The sequence below is a fragment of the Chamaea fasciata genome, unplaced genomic scaffold (genome assembly GCF_029207755.1).
Source record: "Chamaea fasciata isolate MVZ Bird 193981 ecotype frontalis unplaced genomic scaffold, bChaFas1.0.hap1 SCAF_3, whole genome shotgun sequence".
Lineage (NCBI taxonomy): Eukaryota > Metazoa > Chordata > Aves > Passeriformes > Sylviidae > Chamaea > Chamaea fasciata.
In genome coordinates this window covers 68,549,063-68,566,695 of record NW_027094088.1, presented here as the reverse complement: position 1 = coordinate 68,566,695, position 17,633 = coordinate 68,549,063, and the positions used below count along the sequence as shown (strand labels likewise).

The 17,633-nt window shown below is 43.2% G+C and overlaps 1 protein-coding gene across 2 annotated transcripts in view; it reads right to left on the bottom strand.

Annotated features, from left to right (window-relative positions):
• METTL24 (methyltransferase like 24) overlaps window positions 1-17,633 on the bottom strand; it is a 45,433-nt gene extending 27,800 nt beyond the window's left edge. For both annotated transcript variants that reach the window (XM_066179421.1, XM_066179420.1), the window contains exon 1: window positions 17,266-17,633. In XM_066179421.1, the coding sequence (XP_066035518.1) occupies window positions 17,266-17,562 (297 nt within the window). In that variant the 5' untranslated portion in view covers window positions 17,563-17,633. The remainder of the gene's footprint in view (window positions 1-17,265) is intronic.

Sequence of the window (17,633 nt, the reverse complement as noted above, 5' to 3'; positions counted from 1 at the left end):
GAAATAAAGACCCCAGTGACTTACTAATGTATTTTCACTAAAAAATTGCGGGGCGGGGGGATGGGGGGTGGGGAAGGAAAAAACAGAAAGAGATCAAGCTTTTGTATAGCTCTTTATATTTAGGAGCACTACATAAATGCTACCTTTGTGACAGAGATCAGATCCGAGGCTCCTGTTTGACAGCAATGCTTTTGAATAGCTTCTCAAACTTCACACTTGGTCCCTGCTCCTTAGGAAGCAACAGCCTATTTCCATTCACTAACGAACACACAAGAGAGTCCTGTTCCTAACACCTCCTAAACACGCCTACAGGGTGCCTCAGATGCTGCCATTCAATAAGATGCACAGACAATGGATGGGGGTGAAAATCCAACACATCTGTCCGACCATGTGCACCCCCCTGCAGAAGGTAACTCACAAATGTCGGTGATGTGTTTTGGGTACATTCAGGAATATAAAATATCCTCCTGAAGAAGCTGTTCCATAGGTACGTTGGCAGCCTTTGTTTATAGTTTTCCAGGTAATCTTCAGCCTGATTCATAGCGTTTCCATGTAAGCCTTCTCAAATAAACTCTACAGATGCTTTGTGAAAATCAGGTTTATCCCTGATAAAAACCAATCCTTATTTGAGGAGTTTCCCCCTCTCTTGACTTTGCAATTTTATTTATCTAGAGCGAACCTGACAGCGGCATCATGATTTGGATTTTCTCACCTATATGGTGGAAACCTCTAGAATGACTGAGAGCAGGTCCCTATGGCTGCTGAACAAACAGGCTGAGGAGGAGCTCCTTTCACAGAGGGCTTTCCAGCAAGAGGAGCAGAGGAGCTATTCCAGCTCAGATTATACAGATCTGGATGGAAATTCAGACAGACCCTCCCAAGGCTGCCCAGGAGGAGCCAGAAAATGGGTTCAGACAACATTTTTGCCTATCACCATGGGTGTGCTCTCTCCTTAGGGTAAGGACTCATCCAACCAGACACCATGACTGTTTCCCATACATCAACATATCCATATTTCACAACATAAAGAGATGACAGTACCTGGAAAGTTACACTGCCACTTAAAAAACATACTCAATATCTTAAAGTATCCCTCTGTATATAGCTGTAATAGCTTCACTTATAGACACATTAACTGAAATTAGCATTGTAAGAAAAATCCATCTTCAGCAAGACTTTGTCACAAGCATTGGTCCGACCCTGACTTCAGCTACTCCTGAAGGGTAATGGATATCCAGAAACTGTTATCCAGAGTGCAGTCTTAATTTTCACCACATGATATAACCACAGAGAAAAGAAAATCTTGAAGCAATGCCACTGCTTTGTTAGGAAAACTAGGACGCATTTGAAGGTCTGATTTTTCTTCCAGGTACTTCACGCTTACGGATGAGGACTGATGTTTCCTTCAGACCAATCTGACTGTAATCTGCAGAGATCTTCTCTCTGGAGAACACTTTTTCCTAGATTTTTTTTTTTCTCTCATATCCCTCTGCAATAGTCATTTGATAATCCCTTAGTAACATGTAGTATATATGTGATATACTTTTAAAAGGGCTGTCATTTAAAATCCATCCTAAAAATCTGAAATTATAATATAAAATTTAAATCAAAATGTGCAATGGGCTCACAAATCAGCAGGCCTAAAATTGTAGGTCTGCCAAATGTTTGCCTTTTCCAGCCTAAACTTACACACAAATCATTAAATTCTTTCCAGACCAATCTTAGTTTTAGTGCACTAATTGAAAAAGCCCAATCCCTTCCTTCCCTTCTGCTTATATTTGAAAGGAAATCAGTAAGTTTTTCATATTTCCATCTTTTTTAACTCAGTAGCTGTTTTCTCTCCCTTTTAATCTCCTTCCTTTTTAGCAGCCAATTAAAATACAGAAACATATTAACCATTTTTGTAAACAAAAATTCGGGAATCCCATTACCCTGCCAAGCAATCTGTTGCTTCCAAAGAAGAAACAGAAGACTTGTCAATATATACACAGACGTCTTAAGCAAATCCTCCGATTAAATCATGCAGCAATTTAATTTTTTACATCTGAGGCAGGACCTAATGTGAGTGGAAATCATTTGTGACAATAAATTCCATCAAAAACCATAAATATTTGCTAGCCATAGAGACAAATGACATACACACCTTCATCTCCAATTATTCTGTCTGTACCCTGTGTACAACCACACTCAGAAGAACCGAACCTGTTCATGGGTGAAATTTTGCCGGGCTTTTATCAGTTTGAAAGGCAATGCACGCAATTCAGATTCAGAGTGCAAAACTTCAGACATCTACATGGCAAATTTATTAGATTGCATTCCTGAAGGCTTTCCCTTGTGAGAACAGATTGTCCCCACATACGATTCACAGAGCTTGGACAAAATTTTATTTGTGGTCCCTCTCAAGCCCCTGTGGCCTTAAGCATATTAGTTTGTTGTGGTCTTACTGTTGGGGTTTTTTCCTTTAATTCAAAAGTACCCTAAACAGTGAAAGCTGCGTGCTGCAGCCCACACAAGCCCCGGCTTTGCAGGGCACACCAACGCCTCACGAGGGACACGCCACCGGCGTGAAGCCTGCTAAGGGGAGTGGGAGGGCTGCTGAGGGTGGAGGCAGCCAAACCCGGCACACTGCTCCTCTTGCTGACAGCACAGAGCGGCTCCAGCAGCAAAGAACCCCTCGTGAACACCCACATTTAGTTTCAGAGGCAGTTAGCTGGGTGACTCCCAGGGAGAGCCAGGAGGGAAGAAACACAGGTGCATGCAGACAGCCATCAACGAAGCTCCCACAGTGGGCCGGGGAGTTAAGTTATTTGACAGGATAGATGAGGCAGACAGGATCTTTAAGGGAATGATTCATCTCACTAGAGAGTAGACATATAAAATAAGCACTGGAAAAGTCCATGTCTCTCCATGGCCTGCAAAGGAAGCCTGAAGGATGGGCTCAGGAACACTTAAACCACAGACCCTCAACATCATAGAAGAGAAACCCCAGACCAGACATTCACACACCCCACGCTGCAAAAAAACATGCAGTTTAGAGGGCTGAGCCTACTCTTTAGCTGTGAGCCTAAAGCAACATTTAGCTGCATTTTATTCTTCAGCAGGGTTGACTAATTCCAAATGTTTTGTGTTTGGAGCAGCAGTTTGTGGCACAGGTAAAACAAACTCCACCTCAAAGCGGAGTATCGGTAGGAAAGAACAAATATGCCTTCAGCCTTGGCACAAACCTCCTTGAGAAAGGTCAATTCATACAGTCCCCTTTAGCTAAATGTAACCAGCACCATGAGGGCTCACAAGACACACACTCATAAAAGCCTGCTACCTTACATCACTAATTTAGCAGTAGCAGGGACACACACAGGCTTCAGTAAGCTGTAATTTAAAACACAGGCTTACAAAGTGACTAACTCATATTTAAAGCTTTGAGTGAATTAATTTCCAACACAACTGGCATCATAGATATTCCATCTCTACATGTCTGAACTGGTTTTTTCCTTTCTTTTCTCTTTCACATTACTGTTATTTTCTTCTTTTCTTTGCAGTTTGGCTTTCTTAAACATATGAGGTTTTCTCTTAAGAAACCACAGTGCAAACCTTGCTAATACAGTCCTCCTCTGCATGTGTGTGCCTGTATTGAGAAAAAAGCAGTGGGTTCCCTCTGAGGAATCAGGCACTGAGGAAATCACAGGGAAAAGCAGCTGACACCTAGTCCTGCAGCCACCTAAACTGAGGATTTCCACTCCCACAGTGAAACTTCCACACATTGCACAATGTCCATGATGAATTGAAAAAAAGAAATTAATACAGGAAATCTTTCTATTTCTCCGTGTTTCTACTTTTCTGAGTTTATTTAAGGCACACACACCTCTGACCCCACTGCACACATGCACACAGCCTTCTCCATACCCAGTCACCACTGGATTGCTCTGTCCTATGCAGGCACCACATCGGTGCAGCTCAACAAGCAGGCCACAAAGGGAGTCCTCCCCACAGGCAAACTCCTGAGCTGAAAAATCTGCAGTGTGTCACAGAATCACAGAATGGCCTGGGTTGGAAAGGACCTTTAAATATCACCCAGTACAACCCACTTCCATGGGGCACACGTTCCACTAGGTCAGATTGCCGAAAATAAACAGTATCTCCCCCAGTACAGACCCCTGATGGACACCACTCGTTACTGGTTTGTCATTTAGACATTGAACCACTGTTACCAACTGCTTATCCATCTATCAGCCCATCCATCAAATCAACGTCTTTCCAGTTCAGAGGTAGCTATGTTGACTGTCTAAACAACTCCCTGTCCTCAGCATGTTTTAATGTGTCTTCCAGGAGGATCCACTCCATGATCTTATCCAAAGATTTGATGTTGGAACAAAAGGCTGAGGAACAATAGCTTTGTGCCAAAATAAGCAAGCAAGGAGTCACACATACAGTCGAGAGCTTTCCCACACAGGAAGGCTGCTCAGGAAAGTAAATCCTGCCTGTGGAAATGAATCCCATGAGAAGAGTGCTTTCTGCATTAATGAGTGTGTGTCTTAAATTTAAAAGGGTTTCCAACATGATCGGTGTATGCAGAATTCTATATCTGGACGTGTGTGTTTTATTTTATGGAAGAGGGAATGCCTAGGATGTACTTAAGTCTCCCCTAGCTCCTCACTCTCTGTGCATCATCTTTTCCAAGTGTCTGCAGTGCAGCACACACTTGTCTGTCTGGGAGCAGGATGTGAGTGCTGCAAGAGTCAACTTAGGAAGCTCCAAACATCACCCAGAGGGCTCCACTTAAAAGCAGTTTATCAGCACTTGCTTCACAAGGCTGCAGTTTGCACCAGTAAGTAAAACTCTTAGACTTAGCAGGGAAAAGGAAAAAAAAAAAAGTTTTACACTGAAATGAAGAAAACTATTTTCTGATTTCAATTCTCATTAGAAAAGCTTTGAGACACTGCGTGGTAATTGAAACTAAGAGTCTTTACTCTTGTAGAACAAATAAGTCTGAACATGAATACATTAAAAAAAAAACCACTGAAAAGTCAGCAATCACCAAGCATTTCACCTCTGCTTTCCTTTTGTTAATACTGATGTTTATTTTCTGCTCCTTTTCCTTCTCATTTCCCATCTGATGGTGTGAAATCGAGAAACACGTGTACAAATTACTGCTCTGGGGGAACTGCTGCCCTCACCTGCAGTGAGGTGAGCTGCATTTGTGACCTCCATGCAGAACACCAACTTCAATGCCCCGGGAGATTCTGTGTTTCACACATAAAGCCCATGCTCAAGCTCTCTCCAACTCTACTTTCAGGTTTGTGTCTTTTCCCCTAAATAAGTGTCTCATAAGAAAACCATGCACAGAAAAAAAGGATGCTCGCCATTGACTTTGAGTCACAGAATTTACATCACTTTAAGAATTAAGACACGGATTCAAGGAAATAAAGAGCAGCTTCCAAAATTAACACGAGGAAGCCAGGTCTGTAGAGGAATTTAGGTGACTAATGCTCCAATGAATTCAAATTCCTGAATACCGCAGGAAAGGGTATTGGGAACTCACTTGCCAGGCTTACATTAGCCACTGTGGACACCCCTGTGAATTCACCATTCACCCTGAGCGCAGGTTTGGGACTTACAGGAAGCAGGATTTCAGAAGACTTGTCAAAATATTAATTTGTAGGTACTTATGAATTCAGAAAGCACTGCATCTAATTCATAATTTACACGGCATAACTACCACTCCTCACTACCTCTGAGGAATAAATCCACTGCAGCCAAAGGAGCTGGGGGCTGCAGGGGTAGGAAAGGGCAGTGCCGCACTGGGGGACCTCTCCTCAGACTTTTGAAGGTCACCAAAGACTAACAGCTCTGCCACTGGGAATCCCAGCAACATATGGGAGAAATACACATTTATTAAAAGAGAGTTTGATTTTACTCTAAGAGACATACAGCTTTGAAAATAGCCAAGTGAGATTTCCTTGCTATGGTTCTAAAATAAAATAAATAAATCAGGCAGCAGCATTCCAGCGCTATCCAGAGGCTGACAGCATGATGATGCATCTAATGGAGATAAAACCAGGAGCCAGAACAGACTGAAATTTATGGAAGTAAATTCTCAAAACTGCTTAAGCAGCTCAATCAGCTGAATTCCTTCCAGTGCCCGTATGCCTTTGCCAACACTTAAGGATAACGGCAAGAAACAGATACAGCAACTACTGGTCACTGCTTGTCAAATTCAGTTTCTGCTAAGCAGAGGCAAGACCATAGTATCAGCCTGTATTCATAACTGCTTCGGTTGAAGTGCTCTGGCTGAGAAATATGGAGATGTCATAATCCATTCAGTAAGGGGAGAAAAGCTATTTTCCTCTAGGTTGACTTCACTGCAATATTTAAACCATAGAATACAACAAACAGAATTCATCTGTAAATACTCAGCTAGCCAGATAAGCTGAGTTTATTTTGTGCAAGTTCCAGCACTCTAACTGTGATTTACATATAGGGATGCCTCTGGCAGCCTATCCACTGACTTCAGAGCCTCTGCCTGAGGCTAAGAACTGGGGAAAAAGAAGGTGCTTTAGAGTAAAACAAATGCTTTCACACAAATAAGAGCATTTCACACTTGTGCAGCCTTCTCTCTCATCCAAGTGAAATGCAAGTGTTTAAACAGAAATGGTCCAGCACACCTTCTAGACTAAAGGGAGATAAGAAGAAAACCCCTTCTTCTTCACCTTCCCCTCCTGCGTAAGTTCCAGGACAACCCTCTGTGCTCAGGGAGCAGGAAAGGGCAGTATTTGTCACTATACATCTATAATCTCATAAAGCAAGTAAATATCAACTCTTATCCTTAGGTAAATCAAAAGGCTGAGTAACTTCTACGGGTATTTGGATTTCAGAGTGTAAAACCTTAAGGCAAGGTACCAAGGATACTGTTCCTTCAACCCACCATCAGTTCACTTGGTCCGATCGGGTTTTAGTGGATAGCCAGGGAAGACTCAAAAAAGCCAAACTTCACTTTTTTCTTCTTTAACTCCTTATTTCACAAAAGCATTAGATAATGGAGTTTCACAGAATGAAATGATTCTAGCTTTAAACATATTCCCTTTCTTTTAAAAAATATGGTTATGGATTAGTGCCCTTAGTCTCGAGCAATGTAAAAGTCTTCCAAATAAAATAAAAAAGTGTGTTGGGCAAGCAGTTCCCTCTGTCTAGAAAGGGAACAACAGCTGGCTTAAAATTGTTAGGATTTTAAGTACAAAATGATACATTTATTTTCCAATCTATAGAGAGGAAAATCAAGCTCATTTCAAAGCACCCAAATTTGAAATATTTTTTGTTCAAGACAAGTATAGAAACAAGCATCATAACCCCATGGAGGATGGGCTTCGGCAGATATGTACCATCCTCTTTAATCAAGGATATTTTCCAATGTTTTATCACTAATTCTAAGCATTATTCATATAAAGTACTGAAAAACTACATGGTTTGACCCTGAACTCATGATGCACCCAGAATTCCCACGGATTTCATAATGAATAATAATTGAAAGATCAAACCATTAATCAAGACATCTGACGAAGAAGAAACACATCAGCTCAGCAGCAACCAATTGACACATAATTGCTTCTTGTTTAATTTCCTCAAAAGAGGGAGGGAAAAGGAACACCATGTTGTTGCTTCACCCTATTCGGGATGAAACAAAGTTCACTTCTTTGAAAGTTTCAACCCTGCAGGACAACCATGAGGAAAGCCCAAAAAGAGACAGGGCACCAGTATTAAAAATTTGGGGGTTTTTTTAGACAGCTCCAACGCTGTGGTGTTTATCTATTGAATAAATCTAACTCTTCCACTACTGCCATCCACTCTGCAGGGAGCAGGAAAGATTTGGAACTGATTCCTATAATTTTTAGGCTTCTAAGTGGCAGATATTTTCTAACATTACATACCACATCAATAGACATTACCATCTCTTTCCCCTAGCATTTTAAACAGTGTCTCTTTGTAAAATATGAAAGAGGATGCTAAAAAAAGGGCTTTGAAGCTCCCAGTTGATTATTTGACTTAGCTAACTGCTAGGAGAGGAATGAGGAAGAGGGCTGGGGATGGATGAGGCCAAGAGGGGGAGGACAAAGCAGCAACAGCAACTCTGTGATGTTAATGTCTGCTGGTTCTAACATCATTTTCAAATGCACACCTTTCCCAACCACATCCAGCCCCTGGCTCATCGCTGATACTTGCTTCTCTGCCGTAATTTTTTCTCGGCTAATTTTCCCTCGCAGACCAACACATCACACACACACACACTCAGTAATGACCCTACCTCATCAAAACTAACAGCAAGAATGTATTTTTAGCAATATCCCTAAGACAGCCAAGTTGCCTACCAGGGTCTTGTAGGTGTTTCCTTGCTAAGCTTGCAAGGCCCACAGATTTGTCTTCCACATGCCAAGAAGGACAGAGGTTTCAATTCCTTCAGTTTGCAGAAGCCACAAGGTCAGTCCTGGAAAGAACCCAGAATTCTGTCTGTTCCAGGACAGCTCACAGCACTGCAACTGAAGCTGCACCTGAAATCTGTCAGAAAGTGGAACCCAAAGCAAACTTCAGAGGGTGCACTTGTTAAATGAGCTGTTGGTTAGCTCCTTCTTCCACAAGCACATAAACCCAGAGGTTCTCCATATAAATTCTGATGCAGTTGGCCTGACAGTCCCAAGAGACTTCAAAAGCCAATGTACCACTGCAAAGTCCTCCTGGTCCTACAGTGCCAGAGACAAGAGAAGCCCCCATTGCATGATGGGGAGAGGTGGCAGCAGGAATGATGTTTCTCACAAGTACCCAAGATTTGGGATTTGCAAAGCCAGAATTATTCTGTTCTGACTTTCAAAGAACTCTGCAAAGCCATTTTGTTCCAGTCTGCAAAGCAAATGGAGAAGACTTAGGTGAGAAGCAAGATTTCTGTCTTCTAACAACTGCTGAAACTACTACATTTATCATTGCACAAAACCATAAGGAAAGGTTTATTTATTTTATTTATACACGAGTCAGAGTGGACATGAATTACAGCACTAGTTTTTAAATGCTGAAAAAAATCAGTAAGAGAGCAAAATTATCACAAAGGGGTTTTCCCAGAACCACCCCCAGGGCTTGTGCTTTTCAAGGGATCAACAATGACCACAGGATACCCCATCCACCCATTCTCTGACAGTCCAGGTCTTGAGCATTTGCAGCCAGAGCCTTTCCTGGGGGCACCTGAGCTTGATGGCACATTCAAAAGCAAGACTACTGAAGATGGAAAAGAAGATTAGATGGGGAAAAAACATGTCATTGAAAATCCAAGCCCTACCCCTTAGCATAAACAGCTGGGAACATTTCCGCCTTCTCCTGCTGAAATTGACCCAGTTGTTGCCACGAGAGCGAGAGCGAGAGCGAGTTTAAAATCATGGCTTTCATCTGTTACCCTAGGCATCAGTCCCTTTGTGCACATGGTTTTTATTACCCTGAGAGATTGGCTAACTCAAAATAGGGCAGCGTGACACCCTGTTGCTTTTGTAGGCAAAAACACTAAAAAACGCAGTGTTAGGGTCAGTGTATGCATACAAATTGCATGATACATATGCTATATATTCCACAACTGAAAGAAAAATTGAATCACACCTTTTTCCCCCTCTTAGTTGTTCCACTGAACTGCAGGTCATTTGATCTTAGACTTACAAACACGGAAGGGCTCTGGACAACATTTCATCATGCACAAAAGTATCTTGGTGCATATCTTCTAGTTACAAAAACACTCAAGTTGATTAAATGACTCACATCCACTGCACACAGCTCTGGAGCACTGAACAGCCATACAAGACAAACTCAGCTCAAAGTTAATATTAGAACAAGCGATAAGAGTGGGCTGTGCCGCGGATGCCATCAAAGATTAGTGGTGGTTCACACAAACTTTCTCACTGACATGCCAAATCTTTTATCTAATCTGTGCCACGAGTGGCAGCCATCACTGCAGGCTGCAGGCCAGCCTGATCCACCACAACCAAACCAGGCTGCTTGAGCAAAGCCTGGAGGTGCCACCCTAAGGCTACCTAAATCTTCAAATTCTACATCTGTTTTGTAAGAAGTGATGATGCACTCATCATGCTGTCTGCACAAGACTGCAAAGCAGCTCTGAGAGGGTTTTGTTCTTCACCGCAGGATTTCAGTACTGCACCCCTTGTAAGGGGCCACTGGAGTTTTGCTCTGGGCTCACACCAAAGATCCCCCAGCTACACCTCAGTCTGAACTGCAGCCAGAGCTCAGTGAAAGTGGCATGAGAGAGATATCTGGCATGCTGGCACCTACCATGCAGCCCCCAAGCAGACACATCTCTGTTAACTGCCTGGCTGGCTGAGTAAATGTTGATGTGAACTGATTGAACTAACTGGGATGAAAACCTTACTAGCAATGAAGTTAAACACTTGTCTCATAAGAAAGCAGATAAAGGTTGGAGACGTAAAGTAAAAACCCTAGAGCTACTCAGCATAATTTTTACCTGTCCAAATCCCTCTTTCTGGACTCTTCTCTCTACACAGAAGAAAATTTTAGAAAAAAAATGTAGAAAGATTGGCCACCTTGAGAGCTGCTTGAGCAAGGAAAGCTGTGTGTCCTCAAAACTGTCCTCACTTCCCATTTCAAAACATGAAACTTGACAAAAGATAATTCTTGGCACTAACTGTGCCACTGCTACTGGGCAGTTCGGGTCACTTGGCCCCCAGAGCAGACGCATGAAACAGTTTGAGCTGAAGACAGCAAACAAGAATGCTTTTTTTTCTGATCTGCTACAGCAGTCATAAAAGATTCACATTTTGTACCAGGCCTGTGAACTGTCTCTCTGGGTTCAAGGAAATGTTGGCACAACTGGAATGGCCACCAAAGAGCAAGGCATCTGCAGAATAAATCATCACCTCGATCCTTGGGTCCCTTAGAAGAGAAGGCTTAAACACCCAGATTGATTTTTTTTCTGTGCCACAGCCACCTAGAAAAACTTCTCTTGTTTTTATATGCCAAAAGAAAGCCTTAAGCAGGTATTTGAAAGATTTTGAAAGAAATCTATGCTATTGGATATAAAGTCTCATAACACTGCAATGACTTTCTGAAGAATAATATTTCCCACTGCTTCTCAAAAATTCATGAAGGAAGAACTATTGCAGGTAATAAGAAGTGTGTAAGAATCAAGGTTATTCTTAGTAATCCTTTACCCCACAAGCTTGCAAGTGACATCATTGTCAGAAAAAACATTACCATTTCCTCTTTATGGTATACTCTAAACACATTTCATCTGCAGTTAAAATACAATAAAAGCCCAGCATTGCCATTGCTTGACTACTTGGAGAAGGATTCCTGTGTCTGGGTACTTTCTGGTACCTCAGCCCCTGTTTACAGGCAGAGCTGGCTGATGCTCCCCAGATTTAGTTATCAGCTGATGAAAACTGCTTTCAACAAAAGTTTATTCTTTTCTTCCAAAGACAATAACCTCACTCAGTCTGTGCTATTAGCCTGAATATTTGAGCCAAAACAGACCAAGGCTGTTCCACAGGTACCAGCAGATTGAAGCCACAAGTTCCTATCTTGTGCTAGTTTTAGCAGATAAATAACTTTGGGTTAGTTTATATTTGCTAAGAGACCTCCAAGTGCTGGAGGGAAAAACGTTGTCAACTACTGTCCCTGCCTCTGGGGTCCACTAAGTCATCACACAGAACAATTATGGTGGGGTCTGGTCTCTCCAGTGAGGTATTAAGTAAGGGCAAAGATTGCTTATTAGTCTTAAAAGACCCCGTTACCTCTTTTTACTCCATTGATGTTAGATCATTGTTCAGGCTAAATTCCAGTTTGGCTAATCGCATTGTATCTGCCAGATTGCTTCTCTAATTGCAGAGCAGGTAAATGTAGCCAGAGGGACCTCAGGAGGTTGCCCTGAAGCAAAATGAAAAACATTCCTAGACCTTCCCTGTGTGGATACCCACAGTTCACATTTTTTTCAGGAGCCCTTCCATTCCTTACCAACTGCAGAGTTAAAAGATTTTCCTAATATCTTGCCTGAAAATGAAGCCAGTTACTTCTTGTCCTACTTGCAGTCGACCTAGGGAACAACTGGTCATTATGTCCTTCAGAAAAAATATTTCTTTCAGTTTGAAGAGTCTTGGCACATTCTCCCAAAACCTACTTTTCCTTATTCAAAACAAGTACCATTACTTCAGGCTTTCCCTGGAGGTTTGCCTTCCTGCACCTCTTAACACCTTTTTCCTCTAAATGAAACTCTTTCCAGTTTGTCTGCCTCTTATTAAAGAAGGTGCCGAGAGGTAGCACACTCCAAGGAATAACCAATATCCAGCTCTTCAGCTTTGCAGTCCTCTGCAGCAGCAAGCCACGTGCCACCCACATCCATCAAAGCCAGGATGTTATTCACTCCTCAACAGAGCACTTAGGGAACAGCACTGCACACTGTAGAGCTCATCATGCTGGGACACAGTTGGAGAGGCTGGAATAACCTTTGGAGAGCTGAGAGGCCTCTTTAACCCATGTGGCTCCTTTGGTATGGCTCAGCCAGGGCAAATCTACTCCTGCAAACACAGCCTGATGGGACTCCCTGATGGCACAGCTCCCAAAGCCCTGTTGTGTCAACCTCTGGTGAAATGTTGAATCATTGCTCCACGCACACAGAATTAATAAACTTATAAAAGTTAATTCCCAATCCAAAACAGACACGCCATTATACCATGGGTTGTGGAAAGACAGATGGAGAAATTTAACTTCAGAAAGACAGATGGATCAATTTAACTTCAGAATAACCAAGTTTTCTCTGAGAATTTTGGCTCTTCCTCATGAAGAGTCAGAGTAACTTCCTATAAAAGCAGTACCCAAAACTTACTATATTTTAAAGAGGTGGAGTCAGCTTGAAAACACTATGCATGCAATTAGGCAATGAAAACATCTGATACATTTTTTAAACCAAACTTCTAGAAGAATTAAAAAGGACTCTTGGCATAAGCCCTACATATCACTGACACAAATGTAAATGGCACTGTCACGCTAAAGTTAAAACTCAAATGTAAATTTAAGTAAATTTTAGCAATAGCGTAATGCTAAATCAAATGAGGTTATTATGAGCCTGCTGTACTACTAAGTGCCAAACATGTGTTATTCCACATAATTTCAAAGATATCACTCCAAAATAATTTGCAGACAATTAAAGATAAGATTGTTATCAATCATCACTGCAGAGAAGCAGTAACCTCTTGGATATAGTTCCTATTTAAAGAAAACCACAACCTTCAATCCAACAAGAAACAGCAATTAGTCTGCATTTATAATGCACCAAAAGACAAATGCATGCAAGTGAAAGTAACACCAAAAAAAAAAGATCTCAAAAGAGTTTTTGGTTTTAGGCAATAATATATCATGCTTCAGAATATGTTATAATCCCAAGCAAAGTACACATTGACCCAGCAGCAAAATCTTATTCTTTGCTTTAATCACTGAAGGTAAATACTTTTATATTCCTAGATATGACAAGAAAGAGCATCCAAAATAACATTAGGTTAAGTTTGGCGGCGTACCACACTCCCCACCTCTGTGGAAATAAATCTGCCCAGAAGGCAAGGAATTCCAGCTTTTCTCAACCAGACTCATGAAGAGGGCTCCTCCCAAATTCAGTGCACAAGAGCCAACATAACCTTGTTATTGCAATTATTGTGACAGGAATTTGCTGTTATTTCAAATTCCAAATGCAATATTATTTTTGCTTTTGCCATGGCACCCTGGAATACCTTTTTAAAACACACCTCACAAGTCTGCAGCGCTCTGTGGGTGCACACACTGCTAATACCTCTTGCAGGAGCAGGTACACCTGGCAGAATCTGTGTGTTTCCATGTAGCTGGAGTTTTTATCTGCTGCATATGTTACCAGGTCAGGGCTTAACACAACCAGAGCTTAGAATCACAGTTTAAAAACATAATTTTATTAGCAATAACGCAGCTTTAAGTGGGATTATGAACTTCCATTAGCATTACCCTTGCAGCACAAAAAAACTCTTCTGATTCTTCAGATGACCATCATATGCTGTCAATGCCAAATCTTGCTTGTTATTTGTCATCGAGAGTAGCAGCATCTGCTCTTTGGTAGGCTCAACCAGGAGCAAAACAGCTGGGAGCAGCACAGCTCCCTAAAGCACCACAACAGGCAGTTCCAGCAGCTTCCAGAGATGTCACTTAGCTGAATCACTTTATTCCCTGTTGCTTTCAGTTAACATTTTTTATGTATGCATATTAAGGCACAGACACTTGAAACCTTGGTGGTCAAACCCTCCCATCCGCTGCACAGCCATGGTCTCCACTAACAGAGCCTCACCAATGATCAGGAAAAGCAAAGGCAGTTTCCTGCAGACTTAGGGACCATTTATGGACAAGTCTCCATCCTTCCCATCCTGTGTCTTTTTTTTTTCCCCTTTTGGTGGGGTTGGTGTTGGTTGACGACTGCAGTTGTGCTTGGGAAATAAATAACACAACCCTGCTTCCAGAAACTTTAAAGTGATTCAAAGCAGACACAGAATATTTTCCTTGTGTGCTTTTGCAATTTTTTTTTTTTTTTAGAGCCACAAAGTAGGATATTCAACTTCATCTATGGAAACACTCTGTTCGTCAGTCTTCTGCATTAATTCAGTGATGTAAGTGTGAGAAGAGTTGTAACCTGGAGGCACTAGGAAAACAAAGTCTGGCCTCACTGATTTTTCCTTGCTGCCATCCTGCTGGCTCACACATCCCAACATAGTCCAACACCCTCCCCATAAACAGCAGGAGAGAAAAATCTTCCATACCTGAAAGCCTCTGCAGGCTCTAAGAATGGACTGACAAAAATTTATGGACAGGCAGAAGACACCGAAAACACATAAAAGCCATAAAAGCCACAGCAAAAAGCAATCCCAACACAGTATAGCACTGATCTGTGCAGGGAGCCTCTCCTCCAGGCAGCATTTACATTCAGCAGTCATTGCACCCTGACGCCTTTCTCCAGAGCTGCTGGTAGAAGCCATGGACCACCAATTTAAGCAGCCTTTTTTGACCCATCTTGTCATACAATAGTCTGATGTGAAATACCATGTTTCCTGATTTTTATTTTTTTAAATTACAAGTTACCCATGTAATTTTTTTTTAGCTTTTCATGAAAAATGAAAAAAAAAGTGATTCTTTTCATGAAAAAATGGCAGACCTCAGACCACTTTCACTTTATTTTACTATTACTTTTTTCCCCTATATTTTTAACAGCCCTATTTCAAAGTTCAGTCTGACTATTCCCAAACCCCTATTTTTAAGTAGATTTTTCTTAGCCTGAAGCAACATGTTCAAGTCAAATAGCTGAACACAGAAGGCATTTGATGGTCTCAAACCTAAACTGGCAACAACTCCACCCTCTATTATATATACTAATATTTTTCCCTTGACTTAAATAGAGGGATTCAAATGAGACCTCAGCAGCAACATGCCCAACACCACAAACCACAGCAGTGATGTTTCACACACTTCACCTGGAGGTGCACCAAAACACACTTGGGCGTTCCAGAGCCTCGAGCTCTCCAACATTGCAAGGTGCTGTCAGTTCTCAGGTAAAATGGGCAAGCCTCTACTTCCCCACTAGGATTTCCTCAAAAATCATTAACTAAATTAGGATGTGTTTTACTTTTGCCTCTTGTTTTTTGATGTCATTCTTAGCATATTTTCAAGAAACTCTCTGAATCCACAGGATTACAGGCTTTTTTCTCCATTAATGCTGAAATTCTTCCATAATTAGACTCACTTACAAGCTGTGCTTTAGGATAATGCTAAGTAACAGAGCATCAGCAACAAAAGTCACAAAAACTGACACTGCAAGACCTAGGTACCTCGAAGTGGTATCAACACCACAGCACAAAAGAACACCACATAGTCATTATTCTGAAAAAATCCGTGGCAATGTTATCCTCATCACTGCCAGTAGTGAAGGAAGGATGGTGAAGGATTATTTAATGTCTTCTAAACCTTTCAGGAAACCAGAGGCAGAAAGTAGCAGTTTATTTGTTACGTCATAGTTTCCCACAGAAGATGAGCTGAACCTAGAAGTTAATCTATACATGAATTCCTTGTCCATCTCCTCATGAAATAAAAAATTCATTACTGGGGTGGAACAGGCAAAGAAAACAAAGCAGATTTGCAGTTGAGACCACATGCATGACCTGTGAGAGATCACAGGACATCTGGTCAGATGGTGGTTTGGATGTTAGCAAGTAGTCTTTTCATCAAGGCAGTAAGGACAAGCTTTAGCCATTCCACAGAAAACTGGTTATATTCTTGCTGGGGCAAAGATCAGAAAGAGTTATTTACTATGACCACAAAGGTGGTCTCATCTCTAACAAAATTCCATGTGCTCGTCCTCATGATCATTCCAGCTTAAGAACCTGCACATCTCTGCACGGACCATCACTACTGCACCCTTACATCACAGGACCCCAAAGTACATGACAAACTACTCCTTCACTGCCCTCAAAGCTGGCTCTTCTCCCCCTGAAAGACTGCAAAGAAAACTCCACAGAATAATTATCTGAATCTCTAAGTAGTTCCTGAGAGCATGGCCTCTGCCAAAACTGAGGATGACCCCGAGATCATTGAAGAAGGCAACATCCTGCTACTGGCCACACACGCAGCTGACTGAGAGATGATGGTAGCACTGGCACTCCTCGCTCTTACTGAACTCCAGATCCTGATGACAGTCCTCACTCCCCCAAAGGCTTTAGAGTCATTGCCACGTGAAACCTAATTACAGGTTTACCAGCTCATTCACTAACTCACTAATTCTCACGGAGACCAGGTCTCAGAACCATTTCTTGATGGCCTTATGCGAATGCAATGGCACCCGGATGCCAAGAACGTCAAGGGCCATGGTCTTTGCCTAAGTTTGATCATGCTGGGGATGCATCAGCCTGGGGAGACCACCCTGACTCGGGGTCACTGTCACCTTCTCAGACCGAGCCTCCACCTTGTCCAGCCCCGCGCCAGCATACTCCCGCTTCTCTGAAGCTGAGCAGCACTGCTCAAAAAGTCGCTTGACCACTTCCCAAGAAGCCGACATCACACCACACCACCTCGCTTCACCACCGCCCTCCCGGCCGCCTCTGCCCAGGTACCAGCCCCATCTCCGCCCCGGGTGCCCGCTCAGCCTCAACCCCTCGCAGGGAGCCGGGGTCGCCTGTCGCGACACGGCGGCCGCTCCCCCCGAGCCCGCCCTACCTTCCTGCGGCGGCTGCCCGGGGGCTGCGGGGCGCAGCAGGCGGGCTCGGCGCTGCCCCGCCGCCCGCTCCGCACGTAGGTGACCCTGCGACGGCCACCCCCCGCCACCGCCACCGCGCCCGGGCGCTGCTCCGCGCCGCGGGACGGGGCGGGCGCCCGCGCCGCCGCCGGGTCCCGGGACTTCTCCTCCGGACACCAGGATCGCCTCATGCCCAGCTGCAGGCAGAGGAAGAGCGCGGCGGAGAGCAGGCAGAGGCGGAAAGCGGCGCCCCGCCAGAGCGGCCGCTCCTTGGGCATGGCGTCGGGGGCTGCCCTGGCCGGCGCTGCCGCCCCCCCGCCCCGCCGCAGGGCTCATGCCGCCGGCGGGC